Genomic DNA, 15574 nt, shown 5'->3' with positions numbered 1-15574 from the left:
AATGTTTAAGCCTGGAAATAGAGGTTACAATGTTCATATCAGTAGTTTTTAACCCAACATTTTATAGTAATGTATCACAACTTTATAAAGTCTATGACTATAACTCAACGATCTATTCTAGGATGACTCTAGGTCTAGGATGACTGTGACTCTCCTAGAGTGGAGAAGCTTGAATAGGGATTTTAAGGGATGTGAACCACATGTCTCACTGTGGATTTAGAAGTGATTTTTACAGACTAAACAATGGTCTGAGAAGCTGTTCTAGAAATAAGGCCTGATTGTCTTAAATGTCACACAGGAGCAACTCCCTACACTGTCTTCTAAGAAAGAAGTGTTTAAAATAAGCACTTGGTAGGGCAAATTGTTGTATCTTTGAAGAGGTTTCAGAGATTACATCTATCTACAGATATACACCTACACTGAGTGTACAAAACATTAGGAACACCTGCTTTTTTTCTATGACATAGACTGACCAGGTGAATCCAGGTGAAAGCTACAGTGGGGGAAATAAGTATTTAGTCAGCCACCAATAGTGCAAGTTCTCCCACTTAAAAAGATGAGAGAGGCCTGTAATTTTCATCATAGGTACACGTCAACTATGACAGACAAAATGAGAAAAAAAAATCCAGAAAATCACATTGTAGGATTTTTAATGAATTTATTTGCAAATTATGGTGGAAAATAAGTATTTGGTCAATAACAAAAGTTTCTCAATACTTTGTTATATACCCTTTGTTGGCAATGACACAGGTCAAACGTTTTCTGTAAGTCTTCACAAGGTTTTGGCCCATTCCTCCATGCAGATCTCCTCTAGAGAAGTGATGTTTTGGGGCTGTCGCTGGGCAACACGGACTTTCAACTCCCTCCAAAGATTTTCTATGGGGTTGAGATCTGGAGACTGGCTAGGCCACTCCAGGACCTTGAAATGCTTCTTACGAAGCCACTCCTTCGTTGCCCGGGCGGTGTGTTTGGGATCATTGTCATGCTGAAAGACCCAGCCACGTTTCATCTTCAATGCCCTTGCTGATGGAAGGAGGTTTTCACTCAAAATCTCACGATACATGGCCCCATTCATTCTTTCCTTTACACGGATCAGTCGTCCTGGTCCCTTTGCAGAAAAACAGCCCCAAAGCATGATGTTTCCACCCCCATGCTTCACAGTAGGTATGGTGTTCTTTGGATGCAACTCAGCATTCTTTGTCCTCCAAACACGACGGGTTGAGTTTTTACCAAAAAGTTATATTTTGGTTTCATCTGACCATATGACATTCTCCCAATCCTCTTCTGGATCATCCAAATGCACTCTAGCAAACTTCAGACGGGCCTGGACATGTACTGGCTTAAGCAGGGGGACACGTCTGGCACTGCAGGATTTGAGTCCCTGGCGGCGTAGTGTGTTACTGATGGTAGGCTTTGTTACTTTGGTCCCAGCTCTCTGCAGGTCATTCACTAGGTCCCCCCGTGTGGTTCTGGGATTTTTGCTCACCGTTCTTGTGATAATTTTGACCCCATGGGGTGAGATCTTGCGTGGAGCCCCAGATCGAGGGAGATTATCAGTGGTCTTGTATGTCTTCCATTTCCTAATAATTGCTCCCACAGTTGATTTCTTCAAACCAAGCTGCTTACCTATCGCAGATTCAGTCTTCCCAGCCTGGTGCAGGTCTACAATTTTGTTTCTGGTGTCCTTTGACAGCTCTTTGGTCTTGGCCATAGTGGAGTTTGGAGTGTGACTGTTTGAGGTTGTGGACAGGTGTCTTTTATACTGATAACAAGTTCAAACAGGTGCCATTAATACAGGTAACGAGTGGAGGACAGAGGAGCCTCTTAAAGAAGAAGTTACAGGTCTGTGAGAGCCAGAAATCTTGCTTGTTTGTAGGTGACCAAATACTTATTTTCCACCATAATTTGCAAATAAATTCATTAAAAATCCTACAATGTGATTTTCTGGATTTTTTTTTCTCAATTTGTCTGTCATAGTTGACGTGTACCTATGATGAAAATTACAGGCCTCTCTCATATTTTTAAGTGGGAGAACTTGCACAATTGGTGGCTGACTAAATACTTTTTTTCCCCACTGTATGATCCCATATTGATGTCACTTGTTAAATCCACTTCAATCAGTGTAGATGAAGGGGATGAGACAGGTTAAAGAATGATTTTTAAGCCTTGAGACAATCGAGACATGGATTTTGTATGTGTGCCATTCAGAGGGTGAATGGGCAAGACAAAATATTTAAGTGCCTTTGAAGGGGCTATGGTAGTAGGTGCCAGGCGCACAGGTTTGTGTCAAGAACTGCAACGCTGCAGGGTTTTCATGCTCAACAGTTTCCCGTGTGTATCAAGAATGATCCACCATCCAAAGAACATCCAGCCAACTTGACACAACTGTGGGAGGCATTGGAGTCAACAAGGGCCAGCATCCCTGTGGAATGCTTTCGACACCATGTAGAGTCCATACCCTGACAAATTGAGGCTGTTCTGAGGGCAAAAGGGGGTGCAACTCAATATTAGGAAGGTGTTCCTAATGTTTTGTACACTCAATGGCTGTATTATTGAATGACATTCTTATATTTGTGTGTGTGTGTGTATCATTCAGTTTTTATTTGGACTACAGATATACTATATATATATATATATATATTTGCACACTGTCTTTGTGAACGGACTAAATTATTTTCACAACTGAAACTTAAACAAAATCTCACTACATCTAGACTGATTCAGGATTTTTATGAATCTACATTGTAATAAAAAGCGTGCGCTGGCGCACACCCAGACACAATTATTTAGTGTAGAGTTGCTGACTAACGGCGAATAAACTGTAAGCTGTAAAAATGAATAAAGAGTGTCGCACACTCTAAATAAACTCCCAGCAATGTATTGGGTGAAACACCAACGTTTCGGCATCACTGTGCCTTCTTCAATGAATGTGTGAATATGTGTTGGACGTGTACCTACAATGACATTTGCATAATACAATAAATAAATGTTCTAAAAAAATTACGATTTATCTTGTTGGTCCACAACCATAATGCACCCAAACTGCATTATAGAATCCCACTGAAGTGATACTTTGCTTTGCTTTCCAAAAGCATGACATGCAAATGGTTTGGTGTAATGACATGACCTGCCCATAGTATGCCGTGTGTGATGTTTTTGAATGGCCCTGTCTGAACCTTAAATTGAACAATTAAACGAAACACGAGATTAGAGAAAGAATACTTATACAGTCGTAAGGCATGATTGTATTATTCTGCGCAAAATTTTTATTTGAAATTATTTTAAAATGTATTGAAATGGAAAATTAATTCGTGCTTATTTTTAAAATGTCAAATAACGGATTAACACGCATTCAACCAACATTTTACAACCTGCATGCAATGATTAATTAATTAATTAATGAATCCACACATTTTACAACACTTTCGGGTAGGCTACAACTCTATTGTTAAGGATTATGAAGGAGACTGAATTAAATCCAAGACATTGACCTTTCCCCTTTCAGAATGTTTGATGTTTACACTTTAATTTCTTTATAATTTATGTTAACATGTCTTTATGGTTGATTATAAATTATTTCAGCAACTAGTGATAATAATTAAAATGTGTTTAAAAAAAAGTTAGAATAAGGCCTACATTCTAGTTGTATTTTTTTTTAAATTACTTTTGTAAACTTGGAGTGAATTGAAATGGCAACATTGTTTTAGATATAGTTGTTTAATTCCTGAAGGTAGAATAATTGTGATTTAATTTAGTTGTTTAGTTCATCCTATTTTTAACGCAGTAGTCTGCTTAAATGTGATATAATCAGAATGTCCTCACAAATTGCCTTACCAAGAGCCATACCTGCTTAGGTCTATCCTTCATTGTTGGTCCCGATGAAGTTTAGGCTATACGACTTTTTTTTAATCTAGCTATAACATCTGATGAATCCTATATTATTTCCAACATTCCGGATAAATCAGGGATTTCTTAAGACTACCACACAATTTGTGCAAATCTCTAGTCTAAATGTACCTGAATATAGTTTAGGGAAGGATAGTCCTCAAGCAAACGTCTTCGTCAAAGGAATTCTCGATGTGATATAATCCCATATTTTCCTCCTTTGCTTCATAGGCTACACAAACTTCTTCAAATCAATAATTATTCGGTAGACACGGCCTTACGTTAGTTTCAAATTATACTACTGGACACAACTACTTGGAAATCTATTTCAGCACCCAGGCTAACGGACAGCTCCTCCTTTGTCCAAGCAGCCTTCTTTAAACCGCAACGCACCTCCGTCACCTTCATAAACAGTCATTAACTGCTTGTGGGGAGAAGAGGGAGAAGGGAGGGGGAGTGGTGTGTGTGAGTGCCACCGCTTGTTGCTAGGTGAACTTTCTACAACTTTTAACGACTACCACAGAAGGGCAGTATTCATTTAGTGTCTGAATTTTTTGCCATTAGTCTACAGTTAGGTAAGATAGTATATGTTCAGGTGGTTACGTCATATAATTTATCATTCGATGTTATCTGAAATAAAGGGATGTAGTGCAAAAGAGTCCATGCAATGAGCCCTAAATGTCAGTCACCCCTGGACCAGATGTCAGCTCTTCCAAACAGGGTTCGAGACCAGTCTGCCATAAGTGCATGGTCATGAGAGCATATTGAAGGAAGATGGATTTACTCTTTGGCTCCAGTGAATAATAGAGCAGGAGATGAGTCAGAAGGATGAGATGAACTGGGGCTTAAAGGGGCTCAAAAGCTCATAGCCCATTAGAAATGTAGAGCATAGCTCATTCTCACCCCCTCTCCCTGCCATCCTGAAAATGAGTCCCTAGATTCCCACTCAGCAACGCCGCTCCTCCTTTGGGACTGAGAGAGGTGCTAGGTGTTGCTCCTCACCTGCATAATAACGCATAACAAGAAACGGCCCCCAACGGATTGGATAAGTGGTCGAAACATGGCGTAAATTCTACGTAGCCTATCAGAGGGCAAGGTGAAAATAGTACAATACTTCTATCCACTCCTTTCATATCTACACAAGTGTCTAGTGGGTAGTGGGTAGGGGTCGATTTGGGACTGGGTGATTGGCATTGTGGCGTATCAGGCAGGTAGTTTACCTACAGTTTACAAATACTGGAAGAGCCAAGTGCCCTTTTTCTGCCCTTAGCTTGGTAGGACATGGTTGGCACTCATCTTTCCTTCGGCACAGCCTGGGCCACGAGCTCCACTGATAGGCTGCTGTGAGATGTCACCGATGTTCCGAATGTCTCACCCACTAGGCTACTCTACTGCATGGCCACAGAGGCCCCACCCTCCTGGGAAAAGGGGAAAAGACACAGGGGAAATCCTCCGTCCTCCATCTGTAGAACAGAAGCTCTAATCTTAGATTTAAGACTCCAGCTTGTCCCTAGATCCACTAATGTGTTTCCCTGGACCAAGTGTTAAGTCAGTGCTTGTCATGAGGGATTTAAGGAGCCGCAGAGGCACCCAAATGAACGGGAGAGTAAAGCAATTCATTAGTTGTTCAGACAGTGTTTCTCCACTACCACTGCTATAAATAGTTATCAAGGGCTCAGAAATAGACATTGGATTAACAGTCATTAATAAAAGGTTAAATCGGTCCAACAACAATACCCAGAAACTGCATGACCTGACCTGTTGGTTGTGCGATGTAGGTGTTTACTGGCCATACAACGTCAGATAAAGGGCCAGAAAAGTTATTGTGTGACTGTGAGACATGCATTCATACCAGGAACCCTCTTCAATAAGTAGACTAAATCTACACTGAAGTAATATTACAGGCATAGATGGAGGTTCAGTGTCCATAGACTGAAATTGTCTTGAAGTCTTTTTGTTTGTGTTTTATTTGTCTTTACGTATCGAACCTTGTGTACTCCAAAAGCCTCCTTGTGGCCAGACTGCAGTCACTGTCACTGTGGGATTAGTACCTACAAAGGAGATTGCCTCTAATCTTTTGATGGTATTTGGATGTTCACGAGAGAGACAATAACAACTGCAGTCGGCAGGGAAGAAGTTAACAAGAAGAGTCTGAGGTGTTCTTGAGGGTCTCCCACAATACAGTTGATCAAAATATCAAAATGTATCCTAATATGGAGAAGCCACTTCCTTTTCTCTCACATGAGAAGTCATTGATCTTGTGAGATTATGTGTGTAACCATGCTACCAATGATTCACTCCATCCTAGGCGTCATTGTCAATGTCCTGAGGGATCAATTAAAATCTCTTTGTGCTGGAACAAACAAGCCAATTCAGATCATACACTGCTGTCCTGGAGCATTTCCTAGTATGACCTGGAGCATTTCCTAGTATTTCCCATATATCCCAGTTTATTAGGTACACCCATCTAGTACCGGTTCGGACCCCTCTTTGCCTCCAGAACAGCCTGAATTCTTTGGGGTATGGAAACGTTGCTCAATTGGTACCAAGGGACCTAACGTGTGCCAGGAAGACATTCCCCACACCATTACACCACCGCCACCAGCCTGTACCGTTGACACCAGGCAGGATGGGGTGATGGACTCATGCTGCTTACGCCAAATCCTGACGCTGCCATCAGCATGACACAACAGGAACCGGGATTAGTCGGACCAGGCAATATTTTTCCACTCCTCAATTGTCCAGTGTTGGTGATCGCGTGCCCACTGGAGCCGCTTCTTCTTGTTTTTAGCTGATAGGAGTGGAATCTGATTTTATACAGATGTCTGGTCATAAAGTTTAACATTTGCCACATAATGTAAATTATTATGGTGAACAAAACATTTTTGCTTTTTTTCACTGAAGATCAATTAAATTCATAATCTGTTATCTGCATAATCTGTTATATACTTCCCCTGTGCTATAAGGCCTGGCCCATCAGCATCCTGTATGTCTCCAGGCACTGGTTTATTTTATTGTGTTATGGGTAAGCTCAACAATAATTGCTAAACCCATGTGCATTTCTAATTGCGTAACCATCTTTCGCTTCACTCCATTCACATCACTGGGTCCCTGATCTCCTCTACTAACTGTGCAGTTGTCAAGGTAGAGGTACACCTTTGTGTCCTGGGGGGCCTGTATTATCTCCCCTTGGCCCCAGCACTACGGCATATGGACCTTGCACGGAAAACAATTGGCCATATATATTCCCACGGGGGGGGCCAGTATGAAAAATGTATGCACTCACTAATTGTAAGTCGCTCTGGATAAGAGGGTCTGCTAAATGACTGAAATGTAAATGACTGAAATGAAATGTAAAATATCAGCAAAACAAATTGAATGTCTGCATGCTGGTCACAAATTATATGAGGTGCATTTACTTTAGTGTATTAAAGTGTGTCATACATTATAACTTACATTTTATGGTTTCATTGGGTTATGGTGTCATTTGGTTCATACAAATATATTGTGTGTGTTTTTCCTTGTTCTCGCTAACTTTATTAAGGGGCTATTGAGATTTGAGTGGAAAATCATGTAGTAGTGCTGCCCTCTGGAGTTGAATTGTATGATTCCACTTGATTTCACCCATCAATTTATGTGAAAAACAAAGTGAAAAGCAAAGTGTAAGGATGAGAATCAGATGTTCATCATTGATTAGTAATGCCTGACCTGTGTCTATAAATTCCTGTCTGTCAAATGAACTGATCGAGGCGGCTAGGATTTCGGTCGGGCGATTGTGATTATGTGGCGGACCAAATATTTTCCGATAGAAGACGAAGGCCAAGATGTCGACACAAGTCCAGAGGATAGAATAGACGCCGGAGGGAGCAATGAAGAGGTCATTGTGGACTGTGAGGTCGAGGATAGAATAGACGCCGGAAGGGAAAGGAGGGGGAAATAGAGTCCTTTTGAGAAGGCAAGAATATTGGTTAGGAGAAATGCAGTATTATCATAAGGATACGTATACTTGGATGAATGAGGAGGAATGGGGGGGAAAAGAGAAAAAATGGCGGGAAAAGGGGAGAAGGTTTGTTAAAGAAGAGTGGTAGGAAATGTAAGCAGAGTGAGCTGAAGACAGGAGTAGAAATGGAAGAGGGTGAAGTATCGGAGGTGGTAGGTGTGGTGAAATTTGAGAGTAGGACATGTAAACCAGTACAGTGGGCAAGCAAGTGATATATGTTTCAGTAAGATTGGGTTTTTAGCGTTTATAGCAATGGTTATTAATTGTACTGCAGGGATGGAACGCAAATCGAAGAAAATTGAGGTTGTGGTGGCAGCTGCTGAGAGATATTTGGGTGTGCGAGACCTGACAGCAGAAGAGTTACAGGGAGTGTTAAGTGGTGATGTCCCATCATTTCAGGTTGAGGTTTAAATAGTGGAGAAAGGTGGGGTTAATTATTATTAGTAGTTTTGAAGTTGTGAGTGTAGTGTTAGATGGTAGGATATTTATTTGCTTTGTTTTATTTTATTTTTCAAGAAAAGATAAGATAAGGGAGTTGTACTCCAGTATAGTAGGTGGCGGTAATGCAACAAATTGGATGCCAACATCCGTTAAACCTCATTGAAGAAGAACTGATCGAGATGGTTGATGTTAAGAGAATTAAGGCACGTTCTACATAGCGCCTGTCTAGTCCTAACTAAGCATTAAACATTTAACTGCTATAATAAAATATAAAATAAAAAGAGATATCTATGAAGTCTGGAACTGCTTATAAATACAATTATGTATGAACATGAAACATAACTTATATCGCTGTTGCATGTGAAATATAACATCTAAATTAAGGATGTAAAAACACTAAAACGTGTGATAAGGTCGAGGGGCAAAGACCAAAGTACTTGCTCTTGTGCTGTTGGCAAGTGCCAACTGCACTGTTCACGGTGTCCACAAAGTTTACTCGTGTCACTGCTTGCCAGTTCTTGCGCTCAATGTTTATAGCTAGGAGCACACGATCATAGTGATGCAGTCAGAGCAGAAGAATGGCGCAAGCAGAAAGAACACCGAGTTTCCTCCACTTGCCAGTGAGGGAAAAAACGTCATGTTTCGGATATCTTCGGGTTTTATTTTTTGCACTCTTTCATATAGCTCAGGCAAACAAACAAGGTTTGTATTTTTAGTTGTCATTTTTTTCGCTACAGTTAGCTAGCAAGTGTACTGTTGCTAGCTAGCTAGCAAGCTTAGCTACCTAGCCTGTGTGTTCAAGGCTAGAGCCAAGGTGTCCAGTGATTGAGGAGGGTTTTCGGCTTGTATTTGGACTAGCTAGTGAATGACATGGCTCAATAGCTAAATGTAATACTTCATTGCATTATGACCAAACTAGCTAGCTAATAGATTCACACATTTCTAACTAGTCCAGTCGCTTCTTTAACGTCGGTAACGTCGTTAGCCAAGCTAGCTAAAGTGGCCCTTGAGAATTCAAGCGGTATCGTTAGCTAACTCAATTGTTTTGCTAGCTAGCTCCAATCATGTTTCACTGAGTATCCTGAAGTTAGCTAGTTAGCTAACGTTAGAATGTTTTATATATATATATATATATATCGCTAGCCCTGAGTAACGTGTCTGCAACCTTCACGTAGCTAATGTTAGTGCTTGTCACAGGAAATAAGTGGTATTTTTACTTTGTCAAGACCAACATAAGTTCAAGTTCGTTTATTTGTCATATACATAACGTTACAAGCTATACATGATATACATCACGAAGTACAGTGCAACGAAACGCTTACTCATCATAGGTGTGTTCATTTAGCAGGTCAGCGTTTTTCTCAGCGCTTGTTAGCAAAGCAAACCTATCTAGCTAGCTATCCTAGTAACGTTATGTTGCATACAGTCAGAATAAAGGCCATTCCTCACTAGGATTCAACAACACAGTAGCTAGCTAGCTGGCTACGGTTGTTTGGGGGAAGCATTCGTTTGCTAGTAAAACTTCCCTTATTCAATTAACTGTAGCTTTAAAAAAAAAAAAAAAACAAGTGGCCTATGGCTAGGGTGAAAAGGGGAACTGTTTCCACCAGCCGTTTCAATGTGTGAAGCAGTGGTGGGTTGAGTTTAAATGCCACAGTTTAAATGCTTCCTATCTAAAATATGGCTGTTTCCTGCCTTGCTGAACAGAATCATGAAATTTTTAAGGAATGCACAGAAAATTGTGACCTATATGCACACTTAACATATACCCTATCAATAGCAGAGACATGGATATTTTTTTATCTGTTTTCTGCTCTGTTTATGGTTGTACCTTCAGTTTGGTTGTCATGTCAACTGCCACTTCCTGCAGAATGTAATTATGGGGGTCTTTAATAACTGTTGATAAATTGTGTGTCCACAGCATTCATCCAATCAGACACAATCTTAGAGGTACTTCACTTTGGTGAGGGAGGCCACTTGCAGGTAAGACACTGTTTCCTTGCACTCCCCTCCTAGCGACCACACATACAGGCACATGGCCCTCCCTATACAACATGCACAGCTGAACACACTATCATGCTACTATGTAGTTACTAAGTAAACACCAGGTGAATAGTAGCCTGTGAAATGAAGTATGATCGCTGTAAAAAAAATTAAGATGAGATCAGTATCTTCTTCTGAAAGCTATAACTTTCACTTTCTCTGCTATATGACTAATATAATCTGTATTTTGACCAACGTAGTCTGTGGTTAGCCTTTATCAGGTGTCCTTGGTCGTGTACTGTTCACTGTTTCAGACGAGACAAACGACAGACAGGACTTATGTGAGATGTGCCTGAAAATACATCAGTGGCAGTGCTACTACCCAGATATCACAGTTTACAAACATGTCACTGTGACAGAGGCTAGCTAGCTCTTTACTTTGTTTTACAGATGGAGCCTGACCTTCACCTGGGTTCATATCATCAAAAAATGTATGTTTTTTTTGTTATCTTTGAATGCACCTGTTACTGTCTCTGTGAGAGAGCTATATTTGTTGTTGCAGGCCACAATGACTGTAAACACTTCATTCATTAAACAGCCTTAAGTATCACCAGTCATACCTAGATAGACTCCAAACGGGAGGGTAAACCCTGGCATTAGAATCACAACTCTACTCAGCTCATCTATGCCTGAGTTGTTATGGTTTTATGGCGGCTAGCCAATTCCATACTTAGTGGCTTGGCTTCGTTGTAGACCGATCCTCCGCGTGCCACACCTTGTTCTCATTTTCATCAACATAGTCATGCTCTAGGAGGTGGGGCTGGCTGGCTGCTGTGAGGTGGGGTTGGTTGACTGGCTGCTGGGAGGTGGGGCTCGTTGGTTGGTTGACTGGCTGCTGGGAGGTGGGGCTCGTTGGTTGGCTGACTGGCTGCTGGGTTTCACTGGAGGTAGACTACAGGGGAGGGTGTGGGTCTGTGTGTGTCCTAGTCACTATGGAGAGAGTGGAGGGATGATCAGACAAGTGTTTTCAGAAGGCTCAATCATAGCCCCCCTGCATCAAGGCAGTGTTAGGATCACATCGGGAGGGGACTGGGTTTATATAGCATGTGGACAGACCTTGTTAAAAGGGAGAAGTGGATTCCACAAAGTCTCACCCTGTGAAAACGTTACCCATTTTAGACCTTAGTTATGAAGCTTGCAGCCAAACTAGGTGGCAGTTAGCTACACTTAACCTTGGGGGTATTTTGAAGAACCAGTCTGAGACATGTTAATCCTCTTGAATAATCAGTGTGTGTGTGTCCTGCCTTGCGTTCCTCAGGCCAGGTTAACCGTCACCCTCAGCCAATGAGGTTTCTCCAGATCAGAGGCCTGTCTCTTCCCTTACGTAAACACACACAGGTGAACTAAACAGGCTTCCAGGGATTGTTGGGCGTTCTGTGTGTTTCTGTGCTAGGGTCATAAAGTAACTCAATCTGCACAATGCACTCCACACAGGCAGCACACGCCCATCAGGCAGAAATACCTGTGGCGTGACATAATAAGTCGGTCAGATCACCATGGGAACAACATCAGAAAACTTGGATGGGATGAAAGGCCACAGTGCAGCATGTCATCGTGGCGATTGTTGTCAATAGCAGCAAGGTTTCCTTCCCATGACATTCTGTGTGCCCCGGCTCTATTTTGGTGTAAAAATAGCCAAAGCACAGGCCGTGGTTGGGATATTTGAGTGCTTCTCTCCAGGGCTTTAGTGGAGGGCTCCAGGGCTTTTCCTTCACATGAATCGAATTGGTCTGAAAGTGTCTTGCTCTACTTTTTCTCTGTCCTTCATCTGCTCTGAAACTAACAGAGACTATTATGGTGGATGGGATCATGTGAGTTTCACAGAGGGATCTCCTCTCAGTATCACACACAGACAAGTGCTCCTCTCTCCCCTGCTCAGAGAGAGCCTTAGGTGAACATCTGGGGTGTCTAGCAACGTGCTTGCCTCTATTGCAGTGGTTCTCAGCTGGTTTTGCCTTGGGACCCAAATTAAACCAGGTTGTCTCAGTCGCGACCCAATATTCGCATCCTGGATTATTTGTATTTTTTTAAAACAGTTTTTAATGCTATATTGATAGTAAATGTACCAATTTATATGACAACGGAACAACACGCAACATTCAGCAATTTCAAATATTTTACTGAGTTACAGTTCGAATAAGGAAATCAGTCAATTGAAATACATTTATTTGGCCCTCATCTATGGATTTCACATGACTGGGAATGCAGTTGTGAGGCCGGTTGGACATACTGCCAAATTCTTTAAAACAACGTTGGATGCTGCTTATGGTAGAGAAATTAACATTCAATTCTCTGGCAACAGCTCTGGTGGACATTCCTGCAGTCAGCATGCCAATTGCATGCTCCCTCAACTTGAGACATCTGTGGCATTGTGTTGTGTGACAAAACTGCACATTTTAGAGTGGCCTTTTATTGTCCCCAGCACAAGTTGTACCTGTGTAATGATCATGCTGTTTAATCAGCTTCTTGATATGCCACACCTGTCAGGTGGATGGATTATTTTGGCAAACGAGAAATGATCACTAACAGGGATGCACACAATTTGAAAGAAATAAGCTTTTTGTGCGTATGGAACATTTCTGGGATCTTTTATTTCAGCTCATGAAACATGGGACCAACACTTTACATGTTGCGTTTTATATTTTTGTTCAGTGTATTTCATGCCTTCAACTATGTAGGCCTAGATCTATTTTCATATGTATTCATTCTGATAGACCCTAATGGCAGCAGCTCATATCGACGATGACAATGGAGTCCCCTCACGCCTCCCTCTCTGACCACCTTTTGTCCTCTTAGTTGACTTGATTCCTCTCCATTGTTTGTGTAAACGTCCCTAAGGGAAATTACGTTTATCTCTCTTATCTAGAAGTGTTGGGTTAAACCAGTGCTTAGATTGGAGGAAGTTGGTATAACTCAGTTGAAGGAAGTGATGTCCCAAGTGGATGAAAATTAATTTAATTGAAAAATGAAATTGAATGGCACTGAATGGTCTCGCTGCATAAAGTGAATTGCTCGAAGAGCATGGAATTCAATTGAGAGATCAATACAAATGGAAAAGCAAGGTGGTGAATAGATTTTGTAGTGGACATTTATGCTGTTAGTTATTGTATGCCTGTGGCTTAAAGTCTGACTTGATAATGAAGGTCAATGTCCAGACTCCAGGGCAGCATGTGTGTATGAGAAGGCAGGCGGTGCTCAGAAGAGCCTTATGTTGTGGTGATCTCGTAGGGCTGCAGGTTCCTGTTCTATTACACCGGTGTGTCTAGTCTACGGTTTCTAACAGCTGAGATGCCGTGTTTGCTCTTTGTCATTAATCTCTGAAGATGGATATCTCACATGGTTTATCAAGACACACAATGATTAGGCTACTTCAGTACTTTTCCAGCTCTACATATTTTGCAATGTTCTGCTTTGGCTATTTAAATCAGTTTCGATTAAGTTGAAAGAGCCCTTATGGTTTTTGGAACTGTAAATGCAAGCCTGTCAATTTTCCTTTCACTTTGACTTGAGGTTTCTGTCCACAAAACCAAGGACTGATTGACCACAAAAGCATGAAATAACACAGCGACTTATGTATTTTCTCTCAAGACGACAAGTTGTGTTCAGCTTGTTAATAGTAGTCATTCATTGTCAAGTCAGCATCATGTTAAGGTCAACTCAATGGCCCTTCTATCTGAGATCTTGATTAGATTTAGTAACGTGGTTAATCTGTTTCCCCCCCCCCCCTCCATTTTATTAACCTTTCTCCTTTTATTTTTGTCTTTCCATTGCTTCGGCGTCATGCCAGTTATTATATATATATATATATATTGCAGTAGGTGTCTATTTCTGGCTAGCAGCCAGTATCATTATGTTTCTTTTACATTTCTCTACACTATGTGGAAGATTCATTTTCTGGCCAGCATTCAGCGGGTTTAAAGTTCTCTAGACAGTCTCTATAATATGCAGAAGAGACTTTTGCGGTGTTCAGTTGCTTAGTTGGAACAGGAAATGTCTTGTGGCTTTTTAGTCACGATGCTAACAGACGATGCATCTGTTCCTTTTTATAGGCTAAACTTCACACCTCTCCTCCACCCCCCGCGAACTAACACCTCCAAGCGCCCATCTATCTATCTGCTGACATTGCTTAAAAAAAACATTGTCTACATCCAGAAGTTGACGAATGCACACCATGCAGAAAGGCAATATCATAATATTTGCATTTTGAAACCTTCTCAAGAATTTAGAGTGATTGATTGATTGACCGTTATATGGCCCATTAAAGAAAGCATGATTTGTATTCTGAAGCGATAGGGGAAAACTACAGGGAATCTACCTCTGTTTACATTATGAATAATATGATCTACAATCAATATAGGCTAAACAGTCTGTGTTGTTTTGGCACCTGGAGATGTATGTTCAAACCCAGTTATTAACGCTGCAAAATGCAGGAGTGGAGGAGTCATTCTGATAGAGATCTGGTTGGTTTTAGAGCTCCTCTGTAAACACACACACTACCTACCACACATAGACAGAGGGGTGTGTATGATTTACCCAGCTGAAGGTCAATCTCCCATAGCTACAGTGAGGGAAAAAAGTATTTGATCCCCTGCTGATTTTGTACGTTTGCCCACTGACAAAGACATGATCAGTCTATAATTTTAATGGTAGGTTTATTTGAACAGTGAGAGACAGAATAACAACAACAAAAATCCAGAAAAAACGCATGTCAAAAATGTTATACATTGATTTGCATTTGAATGAGGGAAATAAGTATTTGACCCCTCTACAAAACATGACTTAGTACTTGGTGGCAAAACCCTTGTTGGCAATCACAGAGGTCAGACGTTTCTTGTGTGCAAACCTGGTGGCCAACTACATCTCAGGAGGGATTTTGTCCCACTCCTCTTTGCAGATCTTCTCCAAGTCATTAAGGTTTCGAGGCTGACGTTTGGCAACTCGAACCTTCAGCTCCCTTCACAGATTTTCTATGGGATTAATGTCTGGAGACTGGCTAGGCCACTCCAGGACCTTAATGTGCTTCTTCTTGAGCCACTCCTTTGTTGCCTTGGCCGTGTGTTTTGGGTCATTGTCATGCTGGAATACCCATCCACGACCCATTTTCAATGCCCTGGCTGAGGGAAGGAGGTTCTCACCCAAGATTTGACGGTACATGGCCCCGTCCATCGTCCCTTTGATGCAGTGAAGTTGTCCTGTCCCCTTAGC

At 41.4% G+C, this 15574-nt stretch overlaps 1 protein-coding gene across 1 annotated transcript in view; it reads left to right on the top strand.

Moving 5' to 3' along the window:
* The first annotated feature begins 8855 nt into the window (after nt 1-8855).
* Nucleotides 8856-15574, top strand: part of LOC311109626 (transmembrane protein 131-like) — a 38083-nt gene continuing 31364 nt past the window's right edge. The window contains exons 1-3 of the mRNA XM_084152565.1: nt 8856-9028; nt 10248-10309; nt 10760-10800. Of these exons, the coding sequence (XP_084008691.1) occupies nt 8905-9028; nt 10248-10309; nt 10760-10800 (227 nt within the window). The 5' untranslated portion in view covers nt 8856-8904. The remainder of the gene's footprint in view (nt 9029-10247; nt 10310-10759; nt 10801-15574) is intronic.

Source organism: Coregonus lavaretus (assembly GCF_964263955.1).
Source record: "Coregonus lavaretus genome assembly, chromosome: 35".
Lineage (NCBI taxonomy): Eukaryota > Metazoa > Chordata > Actinopteri > Salmoniformes > Salmonidae > Coregonus > Coregonus lavaretus.
Note: the sequence above shows the minus strand (reverse complement) of the source record. Positions and strands in the feature narration are given on the sequence as shown.